At 36.0% G+C, this 15,214-nt stretch overlaps 2 protein-coding genes across 2 annotated transcripts; one reads left to right on the forward strand and one right to left on the reverse strand.

Annotated features, from left to right (window-relative positions):
* Window positions 1–2,922: 2,922 nt before the first annotated feature.
* On the forward strand, window positions 2,923–4,619 carry LOC113773760 (NAC domain-containing protein 2-like). Its single transcript, XM_027318377.1, has 3 exons — window positions 2,923–2,959; window positions 3,175–3,434; window positions 4,140–4,619. The coding sequence occupies exons 1-3, from the start codon at window positions 2,923–2,925 to the stop codon at window positions 4,617–4,619; spliced, it is 777 nt and encodes a 258-aa protein (XP_027174178.1).
* A 1,999-nt stretch (window positions 4,620–6,618) lies between these two features.
* Window positions 6,619–8,740, reverse strand: LOC113773763. Its single transcript, XM_027318379.1, has 3 exons — window positions 8,653–8,740; window positions 7,626–8,123; window positions 6,619–7,139 (listed from the first exon to the last, which is right to left on the reverse strand). Exons 1-3 carry the CDS (start codon window positions 8,738–8,740, stop codon window positions 6,619–6,621), a joined length of 1,107 nt encoding a protein of 368 aa, XP_027174180.1.
* Window positions 8,741–15,214: the final 6,474 nt, after the last annotated feature.

Here is a 15,214-nt window from a genome sequence, read left to right on the forward strand (position 1 = left end):
CACTAACGGTTCAATAAAAAGATATTAATTACCTCAACCAATAAAAAAATTCACATGCCCGTATAATCTATTGTGTAATTTAAATTAAATTCATTTCATGTACAAAAGAATCCTCAAATAATTACCACAACAGATTACCATGTTATTTTAACAACAAAATCATTTTTTGTTGAAAATTTCAAAAATCCATGACATGTGTATGAGAGATATTTTACCACATTTATATCTCACATCTACTCATTGATGTTAATTCGAGGAGGAATATTTTTTATAATAGCAACATTTTGAATTTAATTAACAGGTTGAGATTTTTTAAAACATAAAAGTGAAATACTTGGGAAAGTAGTTATTGATTTTCCCAAAAGAAAAAAAAATTGTTTTAGTTTAACAATTGTTGTCATTGACACTTCATTTTCTTGACCAACTTTTATAAAGGTAAACTTAGTGTTTTAACAATAATTGAAGTGTCATTAGCATTACTCTATCTGGATGTAAATATTTAAACTTTGTAATGAAATAAATAATAGGTACTTAAAAAACTAAAAAGCAATAGGTACTCAATTGCTAGGATTCAAACTACAAATTCCTTCAATGCATAAGTGGTATATGCTACAATATATTTCCATTTATAGAAAACTACTATTGATCTTCTTTAAAAAGAATCACATTTTCATTTTCATGTTGCAAGTGAAATCCCCTAACCTGTCATATGCATCGCATGTCAACCAATTATTAGATTAGTTATTATTTATACAAATCATGCCTAAACTCATAATGTGACATGTATGGCAGTTGCACACCATTATACTCATGGTGTCGTCATTTTTTCTATTTGTTTTGTCAAGGTATAAAATTCTTTTGATTATATTGGTGAAAAAGCATAGAATCTGTGTAATGTAAGCAAGATTTACTAATTTTCTAGTAAAAATAACCGCTATATTAGAAAGGCCACAAAATTTGATTTTATTGTGCTTTAAATTGGAGCATTTTTACCAATAATAATAATAGGAATAGTGAAGTTAGTGCAAATTTCAAAACAAGAAGCAATATACACTGGATTATGGTATGTAAATTTAAGATTATTATAAAATTATAGTTTTAGCCATTTACATACTATTTGTCCATAAAAACTTAAAATTATTTTCATGAATATTATGGGTAAGCTTCACAAGTGTGATGTTAAGTTTCAACAATATAGTGATAAGCATAGTTAGTAAAATATGGGATGGATATAATACGGGTATGGACCTATATGGGATGGATGTAATACAGACATGGACCCATATGATTAAAGTTTAACATAAAAACCATAAGTTAGACAAAAAAAATATGTATAAATCTAGAGTTAATCTTATATACACTAACAATGTGTACATTATCACGGTTGAATACATGACACATATATAAAATTTGGGTTAATTTAAATTTAAATTGTGTATCACGCATCCAATAGTGAAAGTGCCAATATATAGTAGATTAATTCATAAATCTATACGTGGACTAACAATATTTAAAAGTTACGGAACGAAAAATATGGATTAAATTACTATAATTTTCAAACATTATGCTACATTAAGACAACTTTGACTCTTATTCTTTTGTCTTAGATTATAAATTTATTAAAACTTTATTACCTTAGGTATTAAATTATAAAAATTATGATATATAGACAAGCGGCATGGAAGAATGTTCTTATTGTTATCCAAAATTTCAAAATAATTGAGTATAATTCGGGTAGAAATAGAAGAAGAAGTAGAATTGTACTGGAACTGGAGCAAGTTTACGTAACTAAGTCTATACCCGACCCACTTGTACGGATGTACCGGACATTTAGTGCCAGGTTGGCACACCAACGACAAAAAAATATATATACCTTATTTGGCGCTTATTTTAGGTAATTGCGTCCCGGCAAAAGAAGCCTCTTCAACATTCAACAAGCATGGATAATCACCAGCAGCAGAGGGAGGAGCAGCCATACCTCCTCCATGATCACCTCCTCCACCACCACTGGCCGCCCTTGCAGGGCCAACAGCAGCAGCCACTGCAACATCAACACCCGCTGTATCTCCTCAATGATCAGCATAATTCTCCACGAAAATTCACAGAATTTTCTGGATTCTATGCCTCGCGGTTACAGGTTTTGCCCCACTGATGAAGAGCTAATTGTACACTACTTGAGGAAAAGGATCGCCAAGGCTCCATTACCACTTAACAGAATTCATGAAGCCAATGTCTACGGCCACAATCCTCAAGAACTTACAAGTTAGTATCTATACAATTGAAAAAACTTTATGTTATTCTCGCTCGTGACTTCTTAACAGTTGTTTTTCTAGTTTTCGGATGTAGAACTCGGAAAACATCTTTTAGGCGTTTTCTAGCTTGTAACCGGGAACTTTACTCCATGCGAAGGAAAGTGTTTGACATGGTCTGATGTTCTTCTAACAATATGCTATGTACAAGTGTTAATTTGCTGTTTAACGATAGAGCATAATTGAACCCCTTTCAATTCCAAAATCCCCAATTAATTAGGCTAAATCTTTGAAATTTAAACCATCTTTAGGCTTCACGATTTCAAGTTTTTTGATTGGTTTCTTCTGATTATGAATTTTATTGTGAATTGTGCTCTAAGAAAAATAGTTGGTCGACCAAAAAGATGCCCTAAAATACTACCTACCTTTGAAATACAGTAGTAACTCTTTTTGCGCCACCTTTTATCCTTTCTAAAAGAACAACTCCAATTTTTATAGGATTTAGTTCAAACTATTTTCTCTCCTTTTTTCAGTGGATTGTCTTTAGAGGTGTCAGTGCATTAAATTGGTTTCCACACAACTAAATTTAAACAACAATCTAGTAGATAACAATGGTCAATCTATAAATTTTTTGAACATTAATTTCAGTGACGAGAACACCATCATCGTAGAGATGAGATTTGGGGTTAGAGGGTTTCTCATTGATGCACGTACGTAAAAGTGATTAGTTTAGGGTATGGGCTATGTGTCTAATTTAATAACTAACATTCTTGTCTGTCTAAAAAATGGGTATTTGTCCCTAACAAAATTTGAATAAAAGCAGCCTTGATAAATAAATTATGATCCCCTTTTTCTTTATTTTGTTGTAATATTGCATAACTATGCTATATATTTGATTCTTTCTTTTTCGGTTATATATGCGCAGATAGATACAGATCGGATAGCCTTCATAACGTGAACGGATGGTACTTCTTCACCTATTTGACGAACAAATACCCCAAAGGCAGCCGTCCCTCTCGATCATGTGGAGATGGTGGATTTTGGAAACCCACCGGCAAAGACAAGAAGATTTATTACAATGGCAATACCGTCGGATACAGGAAGTCACTAGATTTCTTACTTGGGCCTGGTGAAAAAACGGCTTGGAAGATGCATGAATATAGAATTCATGCAAATAACCCCAAGGTACAAGTCAGTACTTATTTTCTGATTAACTTGCTTTATATATTATTATGCTTCAAGGTATTCTTATAATCTTTTCAATGGACAGTAATAAGAATAACAATTCATGCTATGCTTATTCTCACTTCTTCTCTTCTCCTTCTCATCTGATTATTTCATGAAACATTTTAATGTCTTTTATGTGTTATCTATGCATGTCTTAGTTTGGATATATAGACACATTTTTGGATGTTTATACACATAGTGTGCATAGGTAGCTAGACATATATGTAGCCCAACCAACGACAGGATAAAAAAATTTTTTTTTTTTTTATTTGAAGATGTAACATGCATGCACATGTAAATTTCAGAACCAACATAAAATTATTTAGAAATATATGTAGCCCAACCAACATAAGAATAAGTTTTCAAGAGGAAACAAGTTTTTTTTTTATAATTTTCGGGAAGTGGTGATTAAAACTCTTTGACAACCGAGCTCTAGCCACCTAAGTCAAGAACAATTTACTTCTTGATTTCTGTCAGTATGGTACATACATACACTATTATGTAAAAGAGTGGTGTCCACTTCTTAATCTACAAGTCTTTACAACAATATTATACTAAGTGCTCAGTAACCACTTCTCAAATAATATAGGATGTCCATTTGCATGGCTTTTTTCATTTACAAACTCCATTATACATTACTAACATGTTGTTCATTTTTGACAGTCGGATCCAGTTTTATGTAGATTGTATATGAACATAAGACGCAAAAACAAAGATGAAAGTGAAGGTGACACAGTAGAATTGATGAGGGAAAATCTTGACCAGTGTTTTACAGTGAATGAAGCTCCCATGCAGAATGAGGACAATGATTTGGCGGTTGGCAATATTTCCTCTGCTGGTTCTACAAACAATCAATGTATGGAGTATATTACCAGCACTCTAGACACAGGAGGTGATGCCATTTCAAACCAGGTTATCTATGATCTTTCTAGTTTCCAATTTCCTGATCATCCATTTCAAGATTTCCAAGGATACACTAATTCTCATGGTGGGCTCGAAGCAATTACTCAAGAGTTCACTGAACCGTTCCATTTATCAAGGGGTACCATGATCCCCTCTGATTTGAATATGGAGGATGTTTCGAAGTATGCTATTGGTGGTACTGATTTGTCCGACTTAGCATGGCAAATTATGTCAATATGACCTCTCTCCAAATTGATGGTGAGAATTCAGGCAATAAGTTGAAGTATCATACATATTTTGATTACAGTAGTGGTGTTGTTGTATGCAAAGTATAAACAAGGACAAGGATTTTAGCAGGTTTTAATTGCTAATTTCGTCTTGATTGATATTCACTTATGTATATGTTGAGTTTTTTTCTTATGGTCTATGTGTAGTGTATATTTGCGATTTTTCTTCTTCCTTTCAAACATGAATACTTCCACATAGTATGGTTAGCTATATTACAAGCCTTCAAAACAACTTACCTATAAATTATTTTCACATACGCTAGTCTTTAGTTAAAAATAAATACATTGTAATTAGTTAAAAAAATTTTCATAACCATGAGCAGTCAAAAGAATTGGTAGGTCATCAGGACAGATTGCGCTTTTAAAACAAAACTCTATGACGGAAAGACTGAATGCATTATCAATTAATGGTTTGGTGGTTACATTAAGTCAGTATGTTCTCCCTTCCAATGAAAAAAGAAAATGACTATATAGCAACCCAAATACTAAATTCAAGTTTTCAAAATCAGGATCCAATGAATAAATCGTTTAAAATCACACATACATAACACACATGCATACATCAAATCATAGCTCAGACTATATAATCCTAATAACAGATACATCAAATCATAGCTCAAATTATATAATGGGATAATTTCAGAAACCTTCCTTGAGGTTTTTCTTAATCACACCTAGCACCCCTAAAGTTTTTGAAATCACACTTAGCACCCTTAGAATGACAACTTTTGTAGCATATCAACCCCTTTAGGTAAAAATAGTATTAAAAATGTATTTAAGAGAGAGACTATAATATTCTTCCACATTTGCCCTTTTGCAAGTTGATTTTTGAAAACTAGAAGATGAAAATAAAAACAAGTTGATTCCTTTTTGCCTTTTCATATTTCTTATGCAGGAAAAGGCAAGAAAAATGGAAAAACATTTATGTTAGATTATGTAAAAATAAAGTAACAAAAATGCCATAAAATTTGGGCACTATTTTTTTTGCATATGCAACCAAAAGATAGGTTTTGAGGTACTCTGACAATCTAAACATAGAAAATTTATCTTTTTTTAACTACGATTTTATCTTGCCATCTAGTTTAATCAGTAAGAGGTGAGGGAAAAATATGTTCAAATCATTCATTTGGTGAAAAAAATGCTGGGATGCAATTGAAATCATGAAAAAAAATGCATATTAAATATACCTATAATGGTTTTCAATTATCAAAAACAAAATTTTTGAAAAAATTGGTTAACAAACAGTATTCAAAAAATTTTTTTCCTTTCTATCAAAAACTTTGGCACAGATCTTATAATGGTCATATGAATCAACAAAAATGATACAATTCAGCAGTCATTGTACTTACACTCCTTCAATTTCTATGTAAATATTGTAGTTCTATTTGTTTTTATTTTCATCTTCTAAAATTTAAAAATCAACTGACAAAAGGGCAAAATTGGAAGAATACTATAGTCCCTCTACTAAACATATTTTTTAATATTATTTTTACATAAAAGGGCTATTATGTTACAAAGGTTGTCATTCTAAGGGTGTTAAGTGTGATTTTAGAAACTTGAGGGGTGTTAGGTGTGATTAGAAAAAACCTCAAGGGAGGTTTTTGAAATTATCTCTTATATAATCCTAATAACAGTACAGCAATGATAGATGTCAAGATATTTAAAAAATGCAATGTTAGCCAAAAAAACACTTCTTAAATCCAAGGTTACAGACTTGTAGCAATGTCAAGATATTTGAAGCCTAAACTTTAGAAACTAGAAAGATTTTTTTAATAGTATAGAGATATAAATTACACTATTTATATCTCATGCCCGCTTCCCCTCCCTCATACCGTGGATCGATGTTTATGGGTTTGGGTTGTCTTGTTCATGAACTAACAAAAAAGAAAAGAAAAGCTTCCAAAACTATATTGCTTTTTGATCACTCTCTTTGATCTTCACCCTAACAGTGACTATTTGAGAGGAAACACTTTAACATCATCCAAAACAGGACCACATATGTGACCATAGTCATGAAGCTTTGTGTGATAATTTGGGCTATAAAAGATTATTCTTGTTCTGTTTGAAAGTGCTTGGAACTTGAGGATGGCAGTCTTGGATCCACCAATTCCAGTTGATGTAAATGAAACTTTTATGGTTTTCCTAGCTGCAAAAGCTTCAATCGTCATTGATCCATGACAACCATTCCTAGCATCCCCCAAAGCGAAGGAAAGAAGGTAGAACTTGTTAGGTACTGTTCTTATGATTTGTGCAATAGCTGTTTCTCTCCCTCCAACCAATTCAATAGCTGCAAGTCCCTGGGGAACAGAGAAATGCTTCGAGTCAACATACTTAACTGGTTTGAGGGATTCAACAATCCATCCAGGGAGCGATGAGTAGATGTCCGTCCTCTTAGGGAGGAGCAGCACCCCAGTTGAGAAATTCTTGAACACATGAGGGCCGGTTTCAAAATCACCATTTTTGACCAAGTTACCTGCATAGTTTGAGGGCAAATTAGGAGCTTTCTATGAATTATAAAATATACATTGCATTGGTTAACATTTACTATATATTTAGAAGAAACTACAAATTTATATTTTAAAGATAGTGTGTTCGTGAACGAATATCAACAGTCAATAATAAAAAGAACAAAAAGGCAGATGGGTTGTGATCAACTTACGACCATTGCCCAACAATTCAGACAATTATTTTGGGATAAATGTTAATGGCACTCCTTTCTCTGTGAACGTCACCTTTTTTTTTAACCTTTTTCCATGTAAATCAGATAAAAATTGCCATGTTTTTTTTTTTGAATTTACAACTGCCATTAGAAAAGTCAAGAGGAGTATCATTAACAGATAAGTGTGTGCCATTAATATTTTCCTTATACTAGCCAATATCGAGCTTTCTCATACCTGCTTAAAGATATGGGAGGCAGATAATATTGGAAAAAAAATTCCTAATTTGCAAGAGGACTTACCCTTAGAGTATCTGAGAGGAAGTATCTCCTTGATTGCAATTGCATCCAGAAGAGGTCCACAGGTAGGATCCTCTTGAATTCCAGGATTATGAAATGTATCCTTGACAACATCAGAAGTTGCCTTAACAGCCCATGCATAAGTATCACCACCATCGCTGCTAAACAGTGTTTGAATTGGGAGTTCAGTCGAAAAACAAGGGACAGAAACCCTTAGCTTCTCATCTTGGGCACAAGTCCTGGTGACTGCAAAGGTCAATGAGTATATTGCTCCAGGTTTCACCTTAACATATTGAGATATGGAAGCCTCATTTCCAAGCCTCGCTGCCTGAGCCCCACGAGGGATTGCGACGTAAAAACCACCAGGTTGCCGTCCACTTGAAACATATTCAACTATGCCATGAATTTCCCATTTGGGCAAGGAGTATTTTCCTATGATCTGTCTTTTCTTAAGGTTTGATACCTTTGGCCCTTCCTCACAGTTACCATTTTCTAGTAGACCTGCAAAATGTAAACAGGAATATGGTTAGAAAAACATACTACTGCTAGTTATGAGTAAATTTTTCTCCCTGTTCTTGTATCCTGCCATTGTTCGAATTTTTCAGAAAAAATAATAATAAAGAGGAAGAGTACATAGAAGGTCGGCTCATATCAATGATTAAAAAGAAGTCCAGAGCGAAAAACCTTTTCCAAGTATCGGAAAGACAAGTCAAACACCATAAGATTCAAAATAAAAAATTCAAACGGGTTCATGTTGCTCTTGATGCTGAACATGTTAAAGAAAATTAACGCTGCGCATTTGATTTTTCTACAATTTACGTGGATCATGTTTGCATGTCAAGGGAAATTAGGAGGTGAGATTTGATATTCCATCCGTCATGTACTGAGTACTGACATAAAAATGATATGGTAAAGTGAGTTTATTTGGCATAAACCCAAAAAAAAAAATTGTACCAGGGTTAGCTCGTACCTAAGAAAAGTTAATTTAGCAATTTTATATGAAAAAAATTGAAGACTATTTAAAGCATACCATCAAGAAATGGCGCAACAGCCGCGAAAGAAAGGCTTTGGTAAATACACATTATGAATAAAATGCAGAGGGAGAGAATGGAAGCCATTTTTAGCAGTGAAACTGCCAATGTGATGCAGGATAAAAGCAAATGAGGATAAAACTTAAGTTTGAAGGTCTAAGAATAGATAAGAGGGACGTGTTATCATGCCATAAAATCAGGCTTGAGATGTGTCGGATTGTCTCAATTTCTCGTTCCCAATACCAAAAACAAATATTAGGCCCATCTTGGACATTAATCTAGACGTTGAAATCAGTGATAAAGTCTGCAATTCCATTTCCAAAGGGGACTGAAGTCTTCATAGGTTGGCGTGATTTGTACTATGTACTTTGAATCCCAATTGATAACTAATCTCGTAATTGATATGAAAGCATTTTACTAGTTATGGTTAGAAGTTTTTGGCGATGTTGAAGATCGGGTAAAAACATCATCCTTAAAATACCAACTGCAAGAATTGCGAGCACGTGGCCGTACTTGGGTACGGTGATGAGAATAAATTTCTTAAGCAGATCCCTCAATCAAGTCTCCATTAGTAGATTTAATAGGTGCCTCCCCTAGTAGTTTAGTTAAAATCTTGATTAAAATACATATCAAGTTTAATTTTTTTGGGTTATTATCACTTTATCCCTTTAAACTATATTACTATTATCAATTTAACCCCTAATATTATTTTTTAGTCATTTCACGCCAAAAGTAATTCAATTCAACATGTTAAGAAATTTTAGACAAAAATATTCCGTTATTTTATATCATTTTCACATTATTATTATTATCACTTTATCCCTTAAAATTATAGTGATACAGTCGTTTTAATTCCTAACATTATTTTTCTAAGCATTTTATCTCATCGTTTTTTTAACATAAGTATTTTATTTATTTTAAGAAAATTTTGACAGAGTTTCCCCTTATAAATGGACGAAACTCCCTGTCAACAAACCCAAATTCAAGAAAAATATAACATGCTATCAAGCAACTGATACGAGTGCACCATCTCCTGTCCATGCAAATTTCCCCTCGCGTTTGTCTTGGAATTGCCCTTCCCTGACTAGGCCAGTTACGTTGATGATTTTTTAAGAAATCGAAGAAAGGGAAGACCTAATTTATCCAACCTGACCGCCCCTCTTGCCAGTTTTGGGAGGCGACTTGGTTGGTCATAAACCCTAATCGGGTCAAATGGGTGCAAGAGACCTTCATTAGCTAGTATGTCTGCTACCGTGTTTGCTTCTCTAAAGCAGTGAGAGAATTGCCATGGACCCTCAGCCAGCTGCGATATTTGGAATATCTCTCAACGAATCTGCCACGGACATTGAAATCTGCATTGCAATATGCCTATTAACACCAACGAGTCAGACTGTACTTGAACCTGTGTAAAGCCTTTTTGACCACAAAGTCGGAGACCCGCTAACAGAGCCAATACCTCAGCACACAAACTCGTACCGACCCCCAGGAAAACTGAATATCCTACCAAAAATCAACCATCTGAGGCCCGGAATACACCACCCCCACCACTCGTTCCTGGGTTACCCTTAGAGCACCCGTCTGTATTAAGTGTGACTATCCCCATACCTGCTGTCCACCATTGGACAAGCTTGCACTGGAGTGGGGATGAGGGTTGGGAAAGACTTTCAAAAAACTGAGCAAAAGTCGGTGGGAAACTGCCCTTGTTGAACTTGTCCGCATCCGCCATTGCTACGTCATGGAAAATGCCATGACAAATAACTCCAGATGACAATCTGATACCCTCCCAAAGCGCTTTATTTCTCGCCTCCCATATGTGCCAACAGATGAAACTCGGGAGAATGGAGACCATAAGCCGTTTTTGGACTTCCGACTGTTTGGACAACTACCAAGCCATCGCTTTGTCACGCAACTGATCCCTAGGCAAACCTATTCCACAAACGGCTCCAAAAAAACCCCAAATCTGCCTCGTAAGATGTCCCGATGCAAAAATATGCTCAATAGATTCCCCCATTGCCATACTGCAGCAGAAGCATTTTGATGGCGATTGGACCCCAAATTTACCCAAGATATCATTGAGCGGGAGTCTCTGCAGCAGTAGGCGGAGCATAAAGAAAGATACTTTTAATGGGATTTGGGGATGCCAAATATGAGAGAAGAGCCATGAGGCGTTCCGAGATTGTCTGACCTTCTGGAAGGCCGAAGATAAAGAGAACTGCCCAGATGTCGACGGCATCCACACCACCTCATCCGGCCGCTCAGCCTCTGGGGGTGGTTGCTGTAATATAAGATCTGTGATGTCCCTTGGGAAGTAATGGGCAAGGAACATTGAATTCCACCTTCCATGTACAAGGAAATTCTTGAATGTCAAGGTCCCGTGAACCTGAACTTTGTGAAAAAGAGCCCCATTATCCAACCCGTTGTCATACCAAAAATCACAAGTCCCCGCATTCACCAACCACCGCATGGAGAGCTCCGCTTGACGGCTCACATTAAGTAGTCGTTTCCAGGTAGCCAATGCCCCCACACTGTACTCCACCTGACATGGGTGACAGGAACGACAATATTTTGCTAACAGAAATTTGGCCCAGAGAGAAGTCCCAGTGCGAAACTGCCACCATAACTTCAAGAAGAAGGCCGTATACATGTCCCGAAGGAGATGAAAGCCTACTCCTCTCTCCTCCGTCGGGAACCATAACTGATCCCATCGAATCCAATGATATCGGGGCCCCCTCTCGTTCGATCCCCACAAGAAGTTAGAACAAACCTTCTCAATAACGGTGAAGATTGCAGCTGGTAGGACCGCGACCGATAATAAGTGCAAGGGGATAGATGATAGGACGTGCTTTATGAGAATGAGCTTACGCCCCTGAGATAAGAATTTGGACTTCCACGAAAGGATTCTCCCAAGTATAGCCTGGCTTACCTCCCCATAATCTGAAGCCTTACCTCTTCCAAGATGAAGTGGGAACCCTAAGTACCGGATAGGCGGTTGCTGCCGAGGAAAGCCCGTGATTCGCTGGATTACTCTCCGCCTCGCTATGGAGGTGGTAGGATGAACCAAATAGCCACTCTTTTGCCTATTCACCAGCTGACCCGAAGATTTTTGGTACAAATCCAGCACCCAAATAATATTATGTAAGGCTCGAGCAGATCCATTAGCAAAGATCAGCACATCATCGGCGAAGGCCAGGTGCGTAACTGGAGGGCACCCAAGCGGCACTTTGAATCCCTAAAAACCCGCTTGTGAAGCAAGGATGTTTAATGCCCTAGAAAGAACCTCTGCCCCAAGCACAAACAGCGCGGGTGATAACGGATCCCCCTGTCGTAACCCTCTCCTCGATTTAAAGTAACCATAGGAGGCTCCATTGATAATGACCGAAAACAACACATTAGAAATCAGCCTCCACACTATATCGATAAATCTTTCCCCGAACCCGAAACGCCGCTGGACATTTATCAAAAATAGCCAAGAGACTCTATCATAGGCTTTGGTCATATCCAACTTTAAAGCAACATTTCCTCCCCTCGATGACTTGCGTATCCCAGACATTATTTCTTGCGCCAAAAGATAGTTCTCAGTAGTGTTCCGTCCCTTAACAAAATCAGTTTGTTGAGGTGACAGGCTCGGCAAGAAGGAGGCCAATCTATCCGCTAAGATCTTGGACAACACTTTATTAAAGAAAGTGCACTGGCTAATCGGTCTAAATTTTGAGAAATCGCAAGGGTTCGGACCCTTTGGGATCAATATAATAGAAGTAGAAGTAAGGAATCGAGGAATCTTAGACCTGCAAAAGAAGGTCAAAACTGCATTATAGCTATCTGGACCAATTACTTCCCATGCAAAAGAAAAGAACTTACCAGTGAAACCATCCGGTCCCGCTGCACTCTCGCCATCCATTGCAAAAATGACCCTTTTCACCTCTTCCATAGATGGGTCGGCCTCCAAGCGAGCATTCTCCTGTACTGGGACACAGGTTGGGATCACACGTAACAAGTTTGTCGCATTGCCCCTGGGCTCAGAGAATAACTCCGAAAAATACCGTACTACTTCATTAGATATACCCTCATCGGATTCCACCCAAGCTCCATTTATATCTTTAATCCGATGAATAACCTCTTGTATCCTCCTCTGCCTCAGGATAGCATGAAAATACCTGGAATTGCAATCGCCTTGACGCATCCATTTCACCCTGGCCTTCTGCTTCCAGAATTGTTCTTCGACTGACAAAGCGCGATTGAGCTGGGCTTGAGCCATACGAAGCTTCACCTGAGCATCGTCTGAGCCCTCACTCTCCAATCTTGCCTCTGCCCGATGCACTGCCATCTCTACCTCCCGCGATGCGTCAAAGATGTTCCCAAACGTATGCTTATTCCACTCCTGGATGGCTCTTTTGGTATGAAGCAGTTTATCACATAAGATCTTCATGGGTGAGCCCTGGCGCTCCGCTGCCAAGCAGTTCGAATGACATCGAGTAACGAGACCTTGGAAGTCCAAAGATTGAGAAATCGGAAGACGTGCGGCTTGTTATCCAGACGCGACGCAAAAGAGATTCTCAGCGGGGCATGATCGGAAGGATGTCTAGCTAAATGAGTCACCGAGACTGATGCAGGTAAATCCGAGCACTCCCCATTAATCATCAATCTGTCCAATCGCTTCCACATTCTAGCCCTACCTTGACGATTGTTGCACCAAGTGAAGGTGGCTCCAGAAAACCCCACATCAAACACTTCCGCCTCTTCCATGAAAGACATAAGCTCCAAACCCTCTGTGTTACCGAAAGGATGGCCACATTTCTTTTCATTAGGAGCAATAATCACATTAACGTCTCCACAAATACACCAAGGCTGGGAGCTTGGTTTGTCCAGCAACAAGGCTTGCCATAGGTCCCGATGCTCCTCTAATGTGCATTTGGTGTGAACAAAAGAGAATCGCAATGCTTGTGGTAGCCACAGATGTTGCAGTATGAAGGAAATGTGTTGATCAGAATTACCAGCGATAGCACAAATGAAAGGCAATTTATAAAACACCCAAATGTCAGCCGATAAGTTTACCACTACAGCATCAAAAGATAACTACGCATTTTATCTCATCGTTAATCTAACTAGTATGGTCAAAATTTTTTTAATATATTTACTCTTTTTTGTAAATAATTAAAAATAAAAAAATTGAAATGGTTATTCATTTTTTTTTTACTTTAAGAGATCCAAAAACATAAAAATAAAATGATTTTCTCAAATTTTTTTTCACACTTATTAATATTTGGAAAAGAAAAGAAGATAGGAAAGAAGGAGACAGAATATTAGATTTTGCAAAGAAAGAAAATAAAGAAGAGTCTAACATTATCATATTACTTTAAGGTTATCGGAATTAGGATTGGAATATGGTCGTGAACAGAAAAGTGAATTAATTTTTAAATAACAAAAGTATTTAATTCTTTCTTATTTGTATTTAAAAAAAAAATGAATTGAACTCTCTCTCTCTCCCTCCCCTTCCCCTCCCTATCTTTCTATTTTTTTCAATATTAATGAAATTGTCAAGAAGAAAGAGATTAGCACTTTGACTTTTTTTCTTGATACTAAAAAGGAGAAGAGTCACTCTAAATTTTTTATTATTTTTATTATATAGAGAGGAGGGTACTTTCTTCTAAAATTCTTTAACTTACTAAGTTAATTTAATGGTTAGATAAATTGTCTAAAAAATAACTCTATGGGGTAAATTGATAATGAGGTTATAGTTTAAGAGGATAAAGTGATAATAATTTTAAGGGCTAAACATGACTTTTTACTTTAATTAATATACTCCATTAAATTTGATCGTTAGTTTTGGAGGCAAAATGACTATAAAATAACGTTAAGGAAAAAATTGATAGTGGCACTTAACGTTAAGAGGGTAAAGTGATAATAACCCTCCTTTTTTTATAGTTGTCACTGTGGGTCTGGAGCCTCCCATAGGTAAGTTTATTAAGAAAATTGGTAAGTACATCCCCTAAAACAGTAAGTTTTAGTCAAATAGGAAATTTACAATTTCAGTAAATTTGCTGGTTGATAAAATTTATTTTTCTTTAAGTTAAACTTACTATTAAAAAGTAAAAATTTTGCGAATTCTTAACCGTTTCAAATTTTAATAGAGAGTTCTATTACATGCAGGACACTTTATAATTCAAAAAGAAAAATTTTACATTTTTTTTTGTTTTAAGCACTAAAACCCCTAGCCATTTGCACTTTTCTCACTAAATTTATTTTTTATTGTAGTTTCACCCTTGACTAGCAATCACCACTAACTGTTTAATAAAAAGATATTAATTACCTCAACCAATAAAAAAATTTACATGCCCATATAATCTATTGTGTAATTTAAATTAAATTCATTTCATGTACAAAAGAATCCTAAAATAATTACCACAACAGATTACCATGCTATTCTAACAACAAAATCATTTTTTTTTTGAAAATTTCAAAAATCTATGACTTGTGTATGAGAGATATTTTGCCACAGTTATATCTCACATCTACTTATTGATGTTAATTCGAGGAGGAATATTTTTTATAATAGCAACATTT

The sequence above is a fragment of the Coffea eugenioides genome, chromosome 6 (assembly GCF_003713205.1).
Source record: "Coffea eugenioides isolate CCC68of chromosome 6, Ceug_1.0, whole genome shotgun sequence".
Classification (NCBI taxonomy): domain Eukaryota; kingdom Viridiplantae; phylum Streptophyta; class Magnoliopsida; order Gentianales; family Rubiaceae; genus Coffea; species Coffea eugenioides.

Excerpts from the sequence above, each read along its gene's own strand:
- LOC113773760 (XM_027318377.1), top strand. The coding sequence starts at position 2,923 with ATGAGATTTGGGGTTAGAGGGTTTCTCATTGATGCAC. Across the intron at positions 2,960-3,174 it reads AGGGTTTCTCATTGATGCAC|ATAGATACAGATCGGATAGC; the intron begins GTACGTAAAAGT and ends ATATATGCGCAG. Across the intron at positions 3,435-4,139 it reads TTCATGCAAATAACCCCAAG|TCGGATCCAGTTTTATGTAG; the intron begins GTACAAGTCAGT and ends CATTTTTGACAG.
- LOC113773763 (XM_027318379.1), bottom strand. The coding sequence starts at position 8,740 with ATGGCTTCCATTCTCTCCCTCTGCATTTTATTCATAATGTGTATTTAC. Across the intron at positions 8,124-8,652 it reads TGTTGCGCCATTTCTTGATG|GTCTACTAGAAAATGGTAAC; the intron begins GTATGCTTTAAA and ends TACATTTTGCAG. Across the intron at positions 7,140-7,625 it reads TCCTCTCAGATACTCTAAGG|GTAACTTGGTCAAAAATGGT; the intron begins GTAAGTCCTCTT and ends CAAACTATGCAG.